General features: G+C 43.2%; 1 protein-coding gene across 6 annotated transcripts in view; it reads left to right on the top strand.

Moving 5' to 3' along the window:
• adam22 (ADAM metallopeptidase domain 22) overlaps nucleotides 1-13,383 on the top strand; it is a 191,877-nt gene that overhangs the window by 63,634 nt on the left and 114,860 nt on the right. For all 6 annotated transcript variants that reach the window (XR_009827742.1, XM_062062763.1, XM_062062764.1 and 3 more), the window contains exon 4: nucleotides 7,191-7,257. Coding sequence is in view for 5 of the 6 variants with exons in the window: in XM_062062763.1 (XP_061918747.1) it covers nucleotides 7,191-7,257 (67 nt within the window). In the remaining variant the exon portion in view is untranslated. The remainder of the gene's footprint in view (nucleotides 1-7,190; nucleotides 7,258-13,383) is intronic.

The following is a 13,383-nucleotide window of genomic DNA, read 5'->3' as shown; positions in this document are numbered from 1 at the left end:
CGCACAGACTGAATGTCTTCCACATTGTTTTACTTCTTTTTGGAACTTTTCTTGCGCTTATATTCCGTACACATTAAGCATGGGTTTTTTCTCGGACTTGTGCATGATGGGAAATTTGGTTACGCCTGAGGCCTGCATTGACATCCCCCACTCCTCTCTTTAACATTCACTAGCACTTTATTTTCCCCTTGATGGCCATTCCTCCATCTTTTCCATTTTATCTTCCCTGCCTCTCTCTCCTGTGTGCTGGGCTTTTATTACAAGACTGAAGTGGCCATTAGTCTTAGAGAAGAGTCTATTTCCTGTGTGAGTCTGCACTCTGTCGCAAGGCAGAATACATGATAATAATACACCATATTGATGGGTCGGCGATAAAACAAGGTCAATATAGTATGTCGCTGGGGACATGTAACCGATATCAATTAAAAATATGTTTGATAAAACGTTTTAAAAATTGTGTTTTCTTCTTCATCGGAAGGAACCATAAGTTGCGCTCAATGCATTAAAAAATTCACTTGTTTTCTAGTAACTGAGCAACGCAGGGCGTGAGCACTGATCAGTAACAACGACACATTAACAGCCAATCGGTAACAGTATCAACTGTCAAGTTCGGTTGCGTCATCGTGTTGTCTGGTAGTTGATTATTTGCATGGATTGAGAAGACATGCACCTGGGGATAGGTTGATTGGCAACACTAAATTGGCCCTAGTGTGTGAATGTGAGTGTGAATGTTGTCTGTCTATCTGTGTTGGCCCTGCGATGAGGTGGCGACTTGTCCAGGGTGTACCCCGCCTTCGCCCGATTGTAGCCGAGATAGGCTCCAGCGCCCCCCGCGACCCCGAAGGGAATAAGCGGTAGAAAATGGATGGATGGATGGAGAAGAGAAATTAAAAATTAGTGCGGCAGAGAGCAAAGGAATTGTAAATAAAACAGGAAAAGTCACCTTAACAGTGTTGCAGTTTGTTTGATTTTTTTCAAATGATTTTGGGATTTTTTTATTTTTTTTAAACCATTGTGTTTTATACATTTTGCAAGGCGCCCATTCCCATCCAGACCAGTAATACCACACCACCTTAGCGCCGCTCACCCTTTAGAGAACAGCAGTAACTTCCTGCAGAAAACAGTTCTTCTCGGGTTTGTGGTTACATTTTCACACTTCGCACTATTTTTTTACACTTTATTAAGCATTTCTTATATTTTCCTTATTTTTTTCACCTTCATTTTAGGAGGTTATTGTTACGTGTTTAATGTGATTTTAGAATGTTCTTAACATTTATTGTTTGAGTGTTTTCCATGGTTGTGTTGACATTTCCTTACCTTTCTGCCTTGATAGTTGAGGGGATTGTAATAATTGGAAGGTTACATTTGAAATAAAAATGTTTACATTTAATATAGTTTTGTCCTGCTCCTTTTTTTAATATATCATACAAAATATAAATAATGTTCCCTACCGACCGATATAAAACACTCATGATACAGTTTTCAGCCATTTTGCCCAGCCCTATCCTTACTTCCTGTTTTGCTTAGCGGAAGAGGGCACCTGACTCCTTTTTGATATACTGCTGCTAAATGCCACTTAACATGTTTAAAAAGTAAATAAATCACCAACTACTGCAAATACATGACTTCACAAACTGTATAGATTTTAATAACTTTATTGTCATGTTATTTATTGGCAAGTCCCCTGCTTTATCCTGAACTTTTTGGAGCTACATTGAGGGCAACAACTTGGCTGCAACCAGTGGAGGCGCCCTTGATTCAGCCTCAAACAAGTTTGCAGTCTAAAAAAAAACCCAAATGAAACTCCTTTGGGCAGCATCATTCCGTACAATACAAACACTGGCAATAAAACAGGACTTCAGAACATTAAGAGAGAGAGTATATGCCATCCTAATAAATATACATATTTAAATTACATGTCTATTTGGTATCAAAATTATCATTTTCTTAAGTTTAATCAAATGCCCATTAAAAAAACAACACTGTGCAAGATAGACGACCCCTCTTTTTCAAGAAGCGTTTCTGGAGAAAATATATTTTGTTAAACAAAATCATAAAAGACATAGCTTTAAAATCACTGATATGATTATTATCATATAATATTCATATTTCGTATATGCTGTACAGCTTTTAGGTGACTATCCTTCATTGATCAGCAGTATTACAAAATCATTGCTTACTGTTGTTTGCTAACTTGCTAACAATAGCTTTTTTACAAGCAGTTCTCTGTGTCGCGGCTTCCCTCCAGGCAACTGGTCTGTGGGGATGGGAAGAAAAGCTCAGCTGTTTTTTTTAGACTTTTTCTCTACCCATGTTGCATTTGGGCCAATACATTAATTGTATACTGTAAAAATAATGCCATGTTAGATACATTACAACAATAATATGGTATAGATAAAGTTCAGTTCAGTTTAGCTCAGTTCAGTTTCAGTTTATTTCGAACATGCATACGATACAATGTAATACACCACATATTTCCAGTTGTTTCATTACAGCACATCCGAAAAACAGTAGGAAGAAGCAGAGCTTTTTTAATCCTACCCCTTTTCATTCCATAGCAATTTTATCCCATTTCGTTGTTCTCTGTAACAGAACAGTGAATCAATAAATAATAAATAAATAATATACAGTACCATAGTAAGTAAACAAATAATAATACATAAATAATCTTTATCTACAAGGGAAAAAAAAAGGGTTCAAGATGTTCATCATAACTATTGTTCTTCTTTGTACTTTGTGAACACTTGTAGTTTGAATAGTCTCTTAAACGGAATCATATTGATGCTTTGTATGATTTCTTTGGTTAATCCCTTCCATAATTGAATTCCATGTACTGATATGCTAAAGTGTTGTATGAGCATACAAATGTTTTAAATTAGATATTCCTGTAAGGTTATAGTTCTCCTCATTTATACGTATACATATACGTCATCATCGTGGCGCCGATGAAGGCTGCCTCTGTGCTCTCGTGCGCTCTGTTTTGTTTGTTTTTGTACATAAATTGTGTTTCCGGGTGCCCTTACACCCGTGAAGAGCTACTGAACATCAGATCCATCATCCCTATGGACTTGTTACCAGTCATCTTAGCGTCAGCTGCGGATTTGGTCCATTCTGTGATCAAAAGAGGGAAACCGCATCGAAGAGGAAAGAGACCGGGCGCACTTGTCCGTCTTCGCGGACGGGGATTACGCACGCCTCTACCAGGCATCTTCCTCTCCAACGTCCACTCACTTGCCAACAAGATGGACGAGCTAGCGTTTCTGATGAGAAGGAACAAGGACTTCTCCTCATCCTGTGTGTTGTGCTTCATGGAGACTTGGCTGAGCGCAAGTGTCCCGGACAGCGCGCTTCAACTGGAGGGCGGACCGAGACGCGGCGCTCTCTGGCAAAAAAAGAGGCGGTGGACTCTGCTTCTTTATCAACAATAGCTGGTGCACAGACGTGACAGTGATTTCTAGACACTGTTCTTCTTCTCTGGAATATTTCTTCATCCACTGTAAACCCTTTTACTCACCGCGTGAGATTGTTTCATTCATTCTCGTGGCTGTTTACATCCCGCCCGGCGCGGACGTGCGTGACGCTCAGCGCGCGCCCGCAGGACAGATCTTACATGTGGAACGGTCTTTTCCTGACTCTCTTGTTATCGTGCTTGGTGACTTTAACAAGGGAAATTTGAGCCAGGAATTACCAAAGTATAGACAGTTTATTAAATGCCCGACCAGAGAGGAGAACACGCTGGATCACTGTTACACTACATTGAGCAAGGCTTTTCATGCAGTCCCGCGCGCTGCTCTTGGACTATCAGATCACGTGATGGTGCATTTAATCCCTTCATACAGACAGAGACTGAAACTGGCTAAACCTGTTATGAGGAACATTAAGTGTTTCACCGCCGAGTCTGTGGACGAGTTGCGTGCTTGTTGGGAAACGACAGACTGGGAGGCAATTGGAGCGGCCACGAACAATCTGGACGAGTATACGGACACTGTGACCTCATACATACAGTTCAATGAGGCGCGCATCATTCCAACGCGCACCAGGGTTTGTTATAACAACGACAAGCCCTGGTTCACACCCAAGCTCCGACAGCTGCGCAAGAAGAAGGAGGCTGCGTGGAGAAGCGGGGACCGAAGTACATACAGAGAAGCGAAGTACCACTTCACCAGGGAAGTGGAGAAAGCTAAATCTGTGTACTCTAACCGTCTACAGGAACAGTTCCGCTCCAATGATTCTGCGGCAGTTTGGAGAGGTCTAAGGGCCCTTACGAACTATAAGCCCAAAACCCCCCAGGCCCTGAATGACCGGACTCTCGCTCAGGGCCTCAACACACATTACTGTCGTCATGAACGGCCTTCAGCTCATCAAAGCCATGCTCCCGCCACCATCACCCTCCCCACCAATGCCAGCACTTCATTAAAGGAGTTAAAGGACTCAAAGGACTCCAATGACATCACAGGACTCCAAAAACATCATAAGACTGTAAAGACCCTCTCCATCAAAGAAGAGGATGTACGCCGGCAGTTCTTGAAGCTGAATACGCGGAAGGCCCCCGGGCCGGATGGTGTCTCCCCCTCCACTCTCAGACACTGTGCGGAGCAGCTGGCTCCTGTCTTCACTGACATTTTTAACACCTCTCTGGAGCTATGCCGCGTGCCGACCTGCTTTAAGACCTCTACCATTGTCCCTGTCCCCAAGAAAGCACGGATCACAGGACTAAATGACTACAGGCCGGTCGCGCTGACGTCTGTGGTCATGAAGTCCTTTGAGCGCTTGGTCCTGCCCCACCTCAAGGACATCACCGCCCCCCTCCTGGACCCACTGCAGTTCGCCTACAGAGCCAACAGGTCTGTGGATGATGCAGTGAACCTGGCCCTCCACTTCATCCTGGAGCATCTGGACTCCCCAGGAACCTACGCTAGGATCCTGTTTGTGGACTTCAGCTCTGCCTTCAACACCATCCTCCCTGGACTGCTACGAGACAAGCTCTACCAGCTCAGCGTGCCCGACTCCCTCTGCAGTTGGATTAATGACTTCCTGACAGACCGAAGACAGCACGTACGGCTGGGGAAGATTGTCTCGGACAGTCGAACCACAAACACTGGTACTCCTCAGGGTTGTGTACTCTCCCCCTGGCTCTTCTCCCTGTATACAAACTGCTGCACCTCCAGTCACCAATCCGTAAAACTGCTCAAGTTTGCGGATGACACCACCCTCATCGGGCTTATCTCGAATGGCGATGAGTCCGCCTACAGGAGAGAGGTGGACCGGCTGACGTCCTGGTGCAGCCTCAACAACCTGGAGCTGAACGCCCAGAAAACAGTGGAGATGATCATGGACTTCAGGAAAGTCACAGCCCCACCATCCCCTCTCACCCTGATTGACTCTCCCACCCCCGTCCCCATTGTGGACTCCTTACGTTTTTGGGCACCACCATCACCCAGGACCTCAAGTGGGAGCTGACCATCAGCTCCCTCATCAAGAAGGCCCAGCAGAGGATGTACTTCCTGCGGCAGCTGAGGAAACTTAAGGTGCCGACCGAGATGCTGGTGCAGTTTTACTCAGTCATCATAGAGTCCATCCTGACCTCCTCCATCACAGTGTGGTTCCCCGGTGCCACAGTCCAGGATAAGAATAGACTGCAGCGCATCGTACGTGCTGCTGAGAAGGTGATTGGCTGAAAGCTCCCATCCCTCCAGGACTTGTTCTCCTCCAGGACCAGGAGGCGTGTGGGTCGGATCACAGCTGACTCTTCTCACCCTGGACAGACACTATTCTCCCCTCTCCCCTCAGGCAGGAGACTACGCTCCATCCAGACCCACACCTCCTGCCACCTGAACAGTTTTTTCCCCTCGGCCATCAGGCAAATGAACAATAACTCCTAACAGCAGCTCCTTGAATTCCTTAAATTCCTTCTATGTCTATCTGATAGCTCAGTTACAGCTCTTTTTATTACCAAATATGTGTTATGTGTTTTATGTTGCACGTTTGCACCAAGAAAAATTCCTAGTTTGTGAACCCGTTCTCAAACAATGGCAATAAAACTATTCTGATTCTGATTCTGGTTCTGATTTGTTGATAATAATTGTTTTACATTCTTGGGTAGCAGGTTATAGTTTGCTTTGTACATAATTTTTGCTGTTTGCAAATGCACCAAATGGTTGAATTTCAATATTTTTGATTCAATAAATTAAGGGTTTGTATGTTCTCTATATCCAACATTATGTATCATTCTAACTGATCTTTTTTGTAACACCGTTAGCACATTTGTAGTTGTAACACAATAACTCAGATATCGCAACACTCGTGTGCGGTAAAGAATATAGAGTGATTTTTGGTCTACAACATGTTTTGCTTTATTCATTATTGACATGTTACTTGCTACTTTATGTTGTATATTTTTTACATGTGATTTCCAGTTTATTTTATTAAATCATTTATAATAAACTTTGCTGGTTGTTATTAATACTTCTCGGGAATATCTTGCAGTGCAGTGTGTACATTATACCCCATAGATCATTGTCTCAGGTTTGGCTGATGGTGTGTGTATCTCTTTTTGGATTTTTGCTGCTGAGAAAGCACACACACACACACACACACACACACACACACACACACACACACACACACACACACACACACACACACACACACACACACACACACACACACACACACACACACACACACACACACGTTCGCTCTCTCGCTCCCCCCTTCTCTTTCTCTTTCTCTCTCTCACACACACACACACACACACACACACACACACACACACACACACACACACACACACACACACACACACACACACACACACACACACACACACACACACACACACACTGGTTTTACAGTCCTCTTACTTACCCCTCTCAATTTATTTCCTATTCTGCTAGTGCTGCTGTTTTGACACCAACCTCTACCCGTCCTTCAGTCCAGTGATGGACACTTTTCGCACAGACATTTTGTCTCCAAGGCACACACACACATTTTTTTTAATTTTGTTTGCATGCTGGAAATAGCCTCGTCCCCCTTTGCTGGGTCATAATTAGCCCGGCTGATGCACTGAGACTCCTTGCGGCCGAGACAGAATAAATGTTTCCATAAAATATGAGTCACACTTGAAATGAAAATCATACATTTTCAAACATTTGCTAATTTCGATCTTCTCTTGTTTTTTCTTTTCCCAGTGATCTGCTGTCTTCAGAGTACGTGGAGAAACATTTGTCAGCGGAAGGGAGGACAGTTGTCACCGCTGTAAGATTCTGCACACCATCCATTCACACTGCTCTACATTATTTAGGCTTCAGCCCGCACAGTTTGTGTGTGTTAATCAATGCCATATAACTGCAACTTTTCTGATTGTAGAAGGTGCTAGTTTTCATTGAAAACTGGGCAACGATCTCATTAATTTATGACCCGCCTACACTATGCGTACATGTCTGAAAATGTGCAATTATCATTAATAATTAGTGAGGTGGAGTAATCACATTTTTTTATGACACGTCTATATTGCGCATGCATGTGCCAAAGTGTGAATGAGCGTAATGAGGACTTTAATTTATTGGCTTATTTCGAGTGGTGTTGTATCTATTTATGAAACTAAGTCATGGTTATCATAAATAACTCAGGAGGAACGATTACATTAATTACATCTATAGGGATGATGTTTGATAAGAAATTATCGAGTTTGAGCCTATTATCGAATCCTCTTATCGAACCGATTCCTTATCTATTCTCTTATCGAGTCCAGATAGATTGTTGTATATGGAAAAAACACAATATTTGGTTTAACAAATCACTTCACATTCTTTACTGCTCGCTACTATAGTATTACCATATCTGAGTTATTGTGCAGAAATGTGGGGAAATAACTACAAATGTGCGCTACATTCGTTAACCGTCTTACAAAAAAAATTAATTAGACTGATACATAATGTTGGATATAGAGAACATACAAACACTTTATTTATTGAGTCAAAAATATTAAAGTTCGATGATTTGGTAAAATTGCAAACAGCTAAAATGATGTGTAATTAAATGATGGAATGGATTAAGTAAAGAAGTTAAACATTGTACTGATATGATCCAGTTTAAGAGGTTGTTCAAATGGATAGTGCTTACAAAGTACAAAGAAGAAGAATTATGAGAAATACTTTCAACCTTATTGAAAATAAGATATTCTTCATCACAGTATATTAATAATGACTGAATTAACGAATTACATATTACAAAACTGTTGTATATACTAATTAATAGATATTTTATTATAAAAAGGTCAGTAAATTATGTATGGCGGCGCCCTGACGGGCTGCGGCTTGCAGACGCTCATGGTAGTATAGAACAATTTGGCAAAAATACCGGACAATTCTTAAAATTTCATGGCTGGCTTACAGCGTGGACACTCCATGGTCACATATGACCGCCAGACAATTCTGTATGTGGATAGATCGGGCCGTTTTGGACTGAAAGTTGCGTGTACGTTGGACCTCCTCGCTAGCATGGGAATACTTCGCAGGCTACATCCAGCGGCCTTTGACGCAGCGGAGTCAAGTACCAGCAGGGACCGTCAACGGAAGACACGTAAGCGGTGTGATCGGAAGCAGAAGCGGGGATGCCGAGCGGGGCTAACAACAAAGCTAAAGGCTAATCCCCACAGAACGCCGCTTCCTTCCATCCTGCTTTCAAACGTCCGCTCCCTGGAGAACAAACTGGACTACTTGAAGCTGGATTTAAATGCAAGAAGTGAGATGAGAGACTGCTGCGCCATATTTCTAACAGAAACGTGGTTGAAAACATCCGTTCCGGACGAGGCAGTTAGCATCGAGGGGCTAACTATGTGTCAGGCGGACAGGAGCAGCACTCTCACCGGTAAATCCCGAGGCGGTGGTGTTTGTATGTACGTCAAAAATGACTGGTGCAATAATGGGAAGATAGTATCACGTCACTGCTCTCCTGATGTTGAACTATTAACTATAAAATGCAGGCCATTTTATTTACCCAGGGAATTCAGTGTTATGATTTTCACAGCAGTGTACATTCCCCCCAGTGCTAACACCAAAGAAGCTTTGAATGCTTTGTACTGCTCCATCAATGAACTGCAAACTACACATCCAGAGGGAGTTTTCATCGTTGCAGGGGATTTTAATCAAGCTAACATGAAAACAGTTTTCCCTCATTTCCATCAATATGTGAATTTTGCAACCAGGGGTGGAAGCAGATTGGACTTGGTTTATAGTAACATTAAACAGGCGTATAAAGCTGCACCACGCCCCCACCTCGGCTCCTCAGACCATCTATCTGTGATGCTAATTCCTGCATACAAGCCCCTGCTGATCAGGAAGCAAGCTACAGTGAAGCAGGTGAGGACCTGGCCAGAGAGAGCAATGTCAGCATTACAAGACTGCTTCGAAACCACAGACTGGGACATGTTCAAAGCAGCCGCCACCGAAAATCACCACACATGTGTGGAGGAGTATGCAGAGTCTGTGTCCGCATACACTCAGAAGTGCATGGAGGATGTCAGTGTGATCAAGAACATCCCCACACGGGCCAACGAGAAACCCTGGATGAACAGTGAGGTACGTACAATGCTGAAGGCTCGGAACAAGGCTTTCAAGTCTGGCGACATGGTGGCATTAAAATCAGCCAGAGCTAACCTGAACCGTGCCATTAAGGTTGCAAAGCGTGCTCACAGTCAGAAAGTGCAGGACTTTTTCAAGAACCCTACAAACACTAGACGAAAGTGGCAGGGCATACAGGTCATCACAGACTATAAAGCTGCCCCCTGTCCCTGTGACAGCAGTATCAGCTTCCTAGATGATCTTAACAACTACTTTGCAAGGTTTGAGGCACTTAACACCACTCCGACGAGAAAATCCATCCCTCGCCCTGATGAGCAGCCGCTCAACCTGGATATAGCGGATGTCCGGAAAACCCTGAGGAGAGTGAACCCCCGGAAAGCACCGGGACCTGATGACATTCCGGGAAAGGTGCTTAAGGGATGTGCAGACCAGCTGGCTGGGGTTCTCACAGACATCTTCAACATCTCGCTGACCCAGGCTGTGGTACCATCATGTTTTAAGACGGCCACAATCATTCCAGTGCCAAAAAACCCACAATCTCCTCCCTCAATGATTACCGCCCCGTTGCACTCACCCCCATCATAATGAAGTGCTTCGAGAGGCTGGTAAAGGAATATATTGTCTCCAGACTTCCCCCCACATTCAACCCATACCAGTTTGCTTATCGCGCTAACCGCTCCACAGAGGACGCCATCTCCTCTGCACTCCACCTGAGCTTAGAACATCTGGAAGGAAAGGACACACACGTGCGGATGTTGTTCCTGGACTTCAGCTCAGCATTCAACACCATCATCCCGCAGCACTTGGTGAGCAAACTGGCCCCCCTTGGATTCAGTACCCCCCTTTGCAACTGGCTGCTTGACTTCTTCACAGACAGACCCCAATCTGTGAGAGTGGGCAACAACACCTCCAGTGCCATCTCCCTGAGTACCGGCTCCCCCCAGGACTGCGTCCTGAGTCCGCTGCTGTTCACATTGATGACCCATGACTGCTGCGCCAGGTCCACTACTAACCACATTGTGAAGTATGCGGACGACACGACAGTAGTGGGCCTCATCCGTGACAACAACGACATGGACTACAGGGAGGAGGTGAAACATCTGGTTGACTGGTGCAGAACCAACAACCTGGTCCTGAATGTCAACAAGACCAAGGAGATCATCGTTGACTTCAGGAAGCACCAGTCCAGCCACGCTCCACTCTACATCAACGGCACAGCGGTGGAGATAGTAAGCAGCACCAAGTTCCTGGGGGTGCAGATAACTGACAATATAACCTGGTCCCTACACACCAGACCTCTTGTAAAAAGAGCTTAGCAGCGCATGCACTTTTTGCGTCGAATGAAAAGAGCACAGCTCCCTCCCCCCCCATTCTCACCACATTCTACAGAGGCACTATAGAGAGCCTGCTGACCAACAGCATCTCTGTCTGGACTGGAGCCTGCAATGCCTCAGACTGGAAGTCTCTCCAGAGAGTGGTGAGGACGGCGGAAAAGATCCTCAGGACTCCTCTTCCTCCTATCCAGGAGATAGCAAAAAGCCGCTGCCTGACCAGGGCTCAGAAAATCTGCAAAGACTCCTCCCACCCCCACCAAGGACTGTTTTCACTGCTGGACTCTAGAAAGAGGTTCCGTAGCCTCCGAAGCAGAACCTCCAGGTTCTGTAACAGCTTCTTCCGTCAGGCCGTAAGACTCTTAAACGCATCATAATTAAATTATCCCCTCAACTCCCCCCAAAATGGATTAACTCGCTGGAATAAAAAAGACAATATAACATATATCCATAAACGTGGACGCATGTCAAAAAGTGCAATATATTTATCTGTACAGTAATCTATTTATTTATTTATATATATTTATATATATATATATATATATATATATATATATATATATATATATATATATATATATATATGTATTATTTATATATATATTTATTTATTTATATATGCACCTTATTGCTTTTTTATCCTGCACTACCATGAGCTTATGTAACGAAATTTCGTTCTTATCTGTGCTGTAAAGTTCACATTTGGAATGACAATAAAAAGGAAGTCTAAGTCTAAGTCCAAGTCTAAATTATGTATATATTTGTATGAAGTGGGAAAGGGGTATGATTAAATAAGCTTTACTTCTTCATACTCCTGTAAAGTGAAATTATATGAAACTGTGATGTATTATGATGTGGTCAGATAATGTTTTGTTTAGTTATGTTCTGTTAGTTTTGGACTTCCTTAGTTGTTTTGTGCACTTCGGGGGTTTGTTTTAGTCACCATGGTTACTTATGATTTTCACCTGCATTGTACACGCACCTGTTGCTCATCAGAGACTCTATTTAAGCCCGCCTTTTCCGGTCACTCGTCGTGGCTTCATTGTTTGCATTTGCAACAGTTACGTTGGCATTCTAGTTTTCGAGCTCATGATTCCTGTGCTAAGTTACCTTAGCTAGGCTGACCATATTCTGAAATCCCAAAAAGAGGACACATATATGCGTGCCAAGGCGGACAGCACGCCAAGGCCGGGGCTAGGTGAAAATTTTCCAATGATACTTGAACTTGCTTTATAAATAATATATTTATTTAAATAAAGCATTTTTTCTCCTCTGTTGACAATATAGCAAAATAAGTCACACTTATATTCTGTAACATTCACAGTTTTAGAAAAAGTACAGAGGTAGCAATATTCAAAATAACCTTTTGTATATAATATAAACATAAATAATGCCTCAAAACAGGTTAATTGTATTTAAACAAAAAACGGATAACAGCCCATTCTTTAAAATGTCTCTTCTCAGTCTAGTGGACCATTCTAATGTATAAAATATAAATAATGCCTCAAAACATTTGAAACAAAAACAGATGTTTTCAGTTAAAACAACAAAAACAGAGGTAGCATTTCTGAGCCAATTATTTTAGGCTTCTATAAAAAAAATAATGCAGAGTCAACATTTAAAACAAAAAAAAGGAGAAGTGGTGTATTGCGTTTCTTCTTATTTAGTCGTCTTGGCCTTATCTCCTTGGTTTTCCTCCTCATCTCCCGGGTCTTCATCCTCATCTCCCTGGCCTTCCTTGTTTGCCCATGCATATTTAGCTGAAGAGCTTATTTTCTCCAGCAGTTTCCGGTTGCTCATCAAATAAGCATGTAAGTCCGTGCAGGATGTTTCTTTGAAGTTGTATTGTACAAATAGAAGCCCTTTCAATGACTCAACAGACAACCCGCTCTTTTCCTTGGTCCACTGGCTCTGCATCAGTGAGAAAACCCTCTCAACATTTGCATTGTGAGAAGGAAGGGCAAAGACAAACTGTGCAATCTTCAGCAGCTCTGAGTAACATGCAATGCTTTTGGCCTTCTCAAAATATTTGCACCACTTCTGGTGCACTTGCAGGCCATTGAACTCTCCATCACTGTTGCTACTCTCAGTGAATTTCTTGAGATTGGTGACCTGATCAAAACACTTGGCATCATCAATTGGCACCCCCTTTTCTCCAAGGTACTTGATGCAGGCTTCCACATCATTCCAACTAGGTGTCTGACTCAGATCCATCCACTGAATGGGGTGAATTCTTCCATGGGTGTCATCCACTTCTGGAGATACTGCAGGCATGCACTGTAGAGACCCTGCACATCAGCATAGAACTGTTCACATTCTTTTCCATGCCCATCTGTGCGCTTCTGTGTCAGGAGTCCCTTAACTTTCAGGGACATGAAGTTGTTTCTATGCCGTTCCTCAAGTGTTGTGTGGACTCTCTGCAAGATGTTACGCACTTCAACAATGGAATTATTTTCCTTTTCCATTTC

The sequence above is a fragment of the Entelurus aequoreus genome, linkage group LG11 (assembly GCF_033978785.1).
Source record: "Entelurus aequoreus isolate RoL-2023_Sb linkage group LG11, RoL_Eaeq_v1.1, whole genome shotgun sequence".
In the NCBI taxonomy this organism is placed as follows: domain Eukaryota; kingdom Metazoa; phylum Chordata; class Actinopteri; order Syngnathiformes; family Syngnathidae; genus Entelurus; species Entelurus aequoreus.
Note: the sequence above shows the minus strand (reverse complement) of the source record. Positions and strands in the feature narration are given on the sequence as shown.